Below are 3164 nucleotides of genomic sequence, written 5' to 3' on the forward strand. Positions count from 1 at the left end.
CCACAAACGAGAAAGAACTCTCCCGCGTCTGCAAACTCAACGCGGGGAAACCGCGTGTATGTCAAGACATCGCTCTGCTTCAGCCGGGGAAAAGGGGAACCTCTCGGTTAGCCAGGAAGCCCCCTCTCCAGCCGCTTTCTCCGGGAGAAGGGCCAGAACAGCGGCGCAGCGGTCCGACGGCTGCCTGGTGCTGCGCTGCTCGCCGACCGTGCCCCGGCCCCGCGGAGCTGCCTGCCAACCCCCCTGGTCCCCGCTGGCCGAGCAGTGCCCTGCCCTGGGGCCAGCCCCCGTCAGCTCTGCCCGACGCTGGCGGCACTTCCCGCGCAACTCACCACCGCAGGTGCGGAACCGCCGTCCCGGCGCGGCGGGCCCAGGTGCCGAGCGCCCTGCGCGGGAGCGGAAGGGCCGCCGCCGCGGCGCTGTCCGTCATCTCCCCTGGCCACTGGGAGGGCGGCTGAGCGGTGGGGCCGCCCCCGGGGGCGGGCTCGGAGGGGGCGGTGGGCCACGGGCCCGGCCCAGGCCGGTCCTGCCCACGCTGCCCTGAGGTTGAAATGCAGAAGTCAAGGCTCTCTCGTCGGGATGCAGATTTTCTTGTAGCCATTCCCCCCCCACACCTTCACGCCCCTGCTTTCTCCTCGGCGGAGATCAGAGAGGCTCGGGGCCAGTGCAGCCGGGAGCGCAGGAGGCTGGGAGCCGGTGGCCGGGCATAGGGATTCGTTGGGATTTAGGGCCGCCCTCGAGGTGCCCCGCTCAGAGGAATGGGTAAGTGTCCGGGAGCCGCAGGAGGGTTCAAGTGCTGTCAAGAGAGGGGGAGCGCCCATGCGTCGTCATCTGCCACCGCCGCGGCTCCCTTATTGACTTTGCTCGTGTTCCTACAAGTTGTAAGAGCACGTTGAGGGTCAGGGGCAGGGGAGAGAGAGAGCTAATGACTACTTGGTTTGTTATTAGTGTTATTAGGCGAGTGTGAAGCAGGATCGGAGCCGAGGGGATGGCTAGAGCCCGTGACACGTTGTATATTATTCCTGACACTGATCGTAGTAGTTAACATTTTAGCAAGTTTGTTTTACAGCCCAGTGTAATCGTGCTGTTAAGCGAGAGGCGCTAACAGCACCAGGGACAATCTTTAAAAAGTTAGTCGCGATTTAGAAGCACCGCGCTGCCCTCGTCTCTCCCAAGATGTAAAAGAATTTCCTCAACTACTTTTCCGTCCTCCCCCTCCTCCACGTCTTCGAAAATGTTTTTCTTTTCTTTTCGTTCTCTTCGCGTTCCTTTTTCCTGTGGTAATAAAACCGACTTTTCTGTTGGGGCGATCTCGTTTTTCATCTCTGGAATGTGTTGGTTTTTTTTTTTTTTTTTTCCCTTAATATTCCAGATGATGCACAGTCCGGAGAGCTGCAAAATTTGTTGCCACGGATTTTCTTTCTTTCCTTCTTTTATTCTTTTTTCCTCACTTTTTCTTTTTTCTTTTTTGTTTTTTTTTTCCTCCCCTTACATCTATTCCCATCTCCCCTCCTTCAATTTCGGGGACATATCACTGTTTTAAGGAATTGTGCATAGAGTGACCGGGGGGTCCCTGCCTGTGACATCTGTCTGTGATGAGGAACGGCTCAGACGCCCCCTTCTGTGCCATTCGCCATGTCCGACAGCTGTGTTTGTGCATTTGCTTGCAGAACCTGCCTTCGGGGAAGTGAACCAGCTCGGGGGGGTGTTTGTCAACGGGAGACCCCTGCCCAATGCCATCAGGTTGCGGATTGTGGAACTGGCACAACTGGGTATCAGACCGTGCGACATTAGCCGGCAGCTCCGCGTTTCTCACGGCTGTGTCAGCAAAATCCTGGCTCGCTACAACGAGACCGGCTCCATCCTACCGGGGGCTATCGGAGGCAGCAAGCCTCGGGTCACCACTCCCACGGTGGTAAAACATATCCGGACCTACAAACAAAGGGATCCGGGCATCTTCGCCTGGGAGATCCGGGATCGCCTGCTGGCCGATGGCGTATGTGACAAGTACAACGTGCCGTCGGTCAGCTCCATCAGCCGCATCCTCCGGAACAAAATCGGGAACCTCTCTCAGCAGAGTCACTACGAGTCCTACAAGCAGCACCAGCCGCCCCCACAGCCTGCTCTGCCCTACAACCACATCTACCCCTATCCCAGCCCCATCGCTGCTGCAGGAGCCAAGGTGTCCACCCCTCCCGGGGTTCCGGCGATCCCCAGCACCATGGCCATGCCCAGGACCTGGCCGTCCTCTCACTCAGTGACGGACATCCTGGGGATCCGGTCCATCACAGACCAAGGTGAGGAGGTGGGGGGGACCTGGGGCCGCAGAGACAGCCAGATAGGGCCGAAGCGTTTCCGTCCCCTGCTCCTGGGCTCCTTTCTCTCTGAGGGTCGGCCAGTTGTTATAGTTGTTTCATTCGGGAAACCTCTGGCGTTTTCCCCAGCACGGGCCGGCACTGAGCTTACTGGAGGATGTGTCTCGGAAGGTAGGCAGACCGAAGGTACTGTGATGGGCTGCAGGCGCACCAGCAACCGTCACCGCCGCCACTCTGGCCCGAGAAGTGGTGACCCTGGCCGGAGAGAACGGCCCGGGTTGAGGCGGCACCAGGGAGCACTCGGTCCGGTCGCGTCCTGGTCCTGACCAAGGCTCGCTGCCGCCCTCCAGTCACGGGCGCCGCCTTGGCGTTACCGAGAAGTCCGTTTTCTATAGTTTTCGCAATCAGGCCAAATTTGCTCCGGCAGGAAGTTCAAATGTCACCTAATTGCTTTCATTCTATGCTGTATTTTCCTCCGAAGCGGTGGTCCAGGAAAACCGAAGCCCCAAGATTTGTCTCTTTTACCTTCTTTCTGTTCCTCTGCCTGGAAACTGCGTCGCGTCTCCCAGCTGCTCGCTGTGCCTTGCTCCAAAGAAAGGGACGTTTTTTTCCATTTCGGTCTGTGCCAGTGAACTAACAGTGAAATTGGTTAAAACAACAGTCCAAAATAACCTTCGCCTATAGTCATCTCTGTGTCTCACTCTTCTTTCACAGTTAGTGGAGAGGGTAGGGCTGGGGGCTGTGATTTCTGTTTTCACTGCGTTTTGAACAGCAACAGTCCCATTCCAGCAACATTTCAAATGCAAAACAATCTTTTAGGCATTGCAGAATAATTTTCTTTTTATTTCT

General features: G+C 57.2%; 1 protein-coding gene across 1 annotated transcript in view; it reads left to right on the forward strand.

Moving 5' to 3' along the window:
- Positions 1–988: 988 nt before the first annotated feature.
- Positions 989–3164, forward strand: part of PAX9 (paired box 9) — an 18749-nt gene continuing 16573 nt past the window's right edge. Inside the window, exons 1-2 of the mRNA XM_017829360.1 lie at positions 989–1034; positions 1671–2297. Coding sequence (XP_017684849.1) covers positions 989–1034; positions 1671–2297 — 673 coding nt within the window. The remainder of the gene's footprint in view (positions 1035–1670; positions 2298–3164) is intronic.

This window comes from Lepidothrix coronata, unplaced genomic scaffold (assembly GCF_001604755.1).
Source record: "Lepidothrix coronata isolate B3197 unplaced genomic scaffold, Lepidothrix_coronata-1.0 Scaffold164, whole genome shotgun sequence".
Taxonomy (NCBI): domain Eukaryota; kingdom Metazoa; phylum Chordata; class Aves; order Passeriformes; family Pipridae; genus Lepidothrix; species Lepidothrix coronata.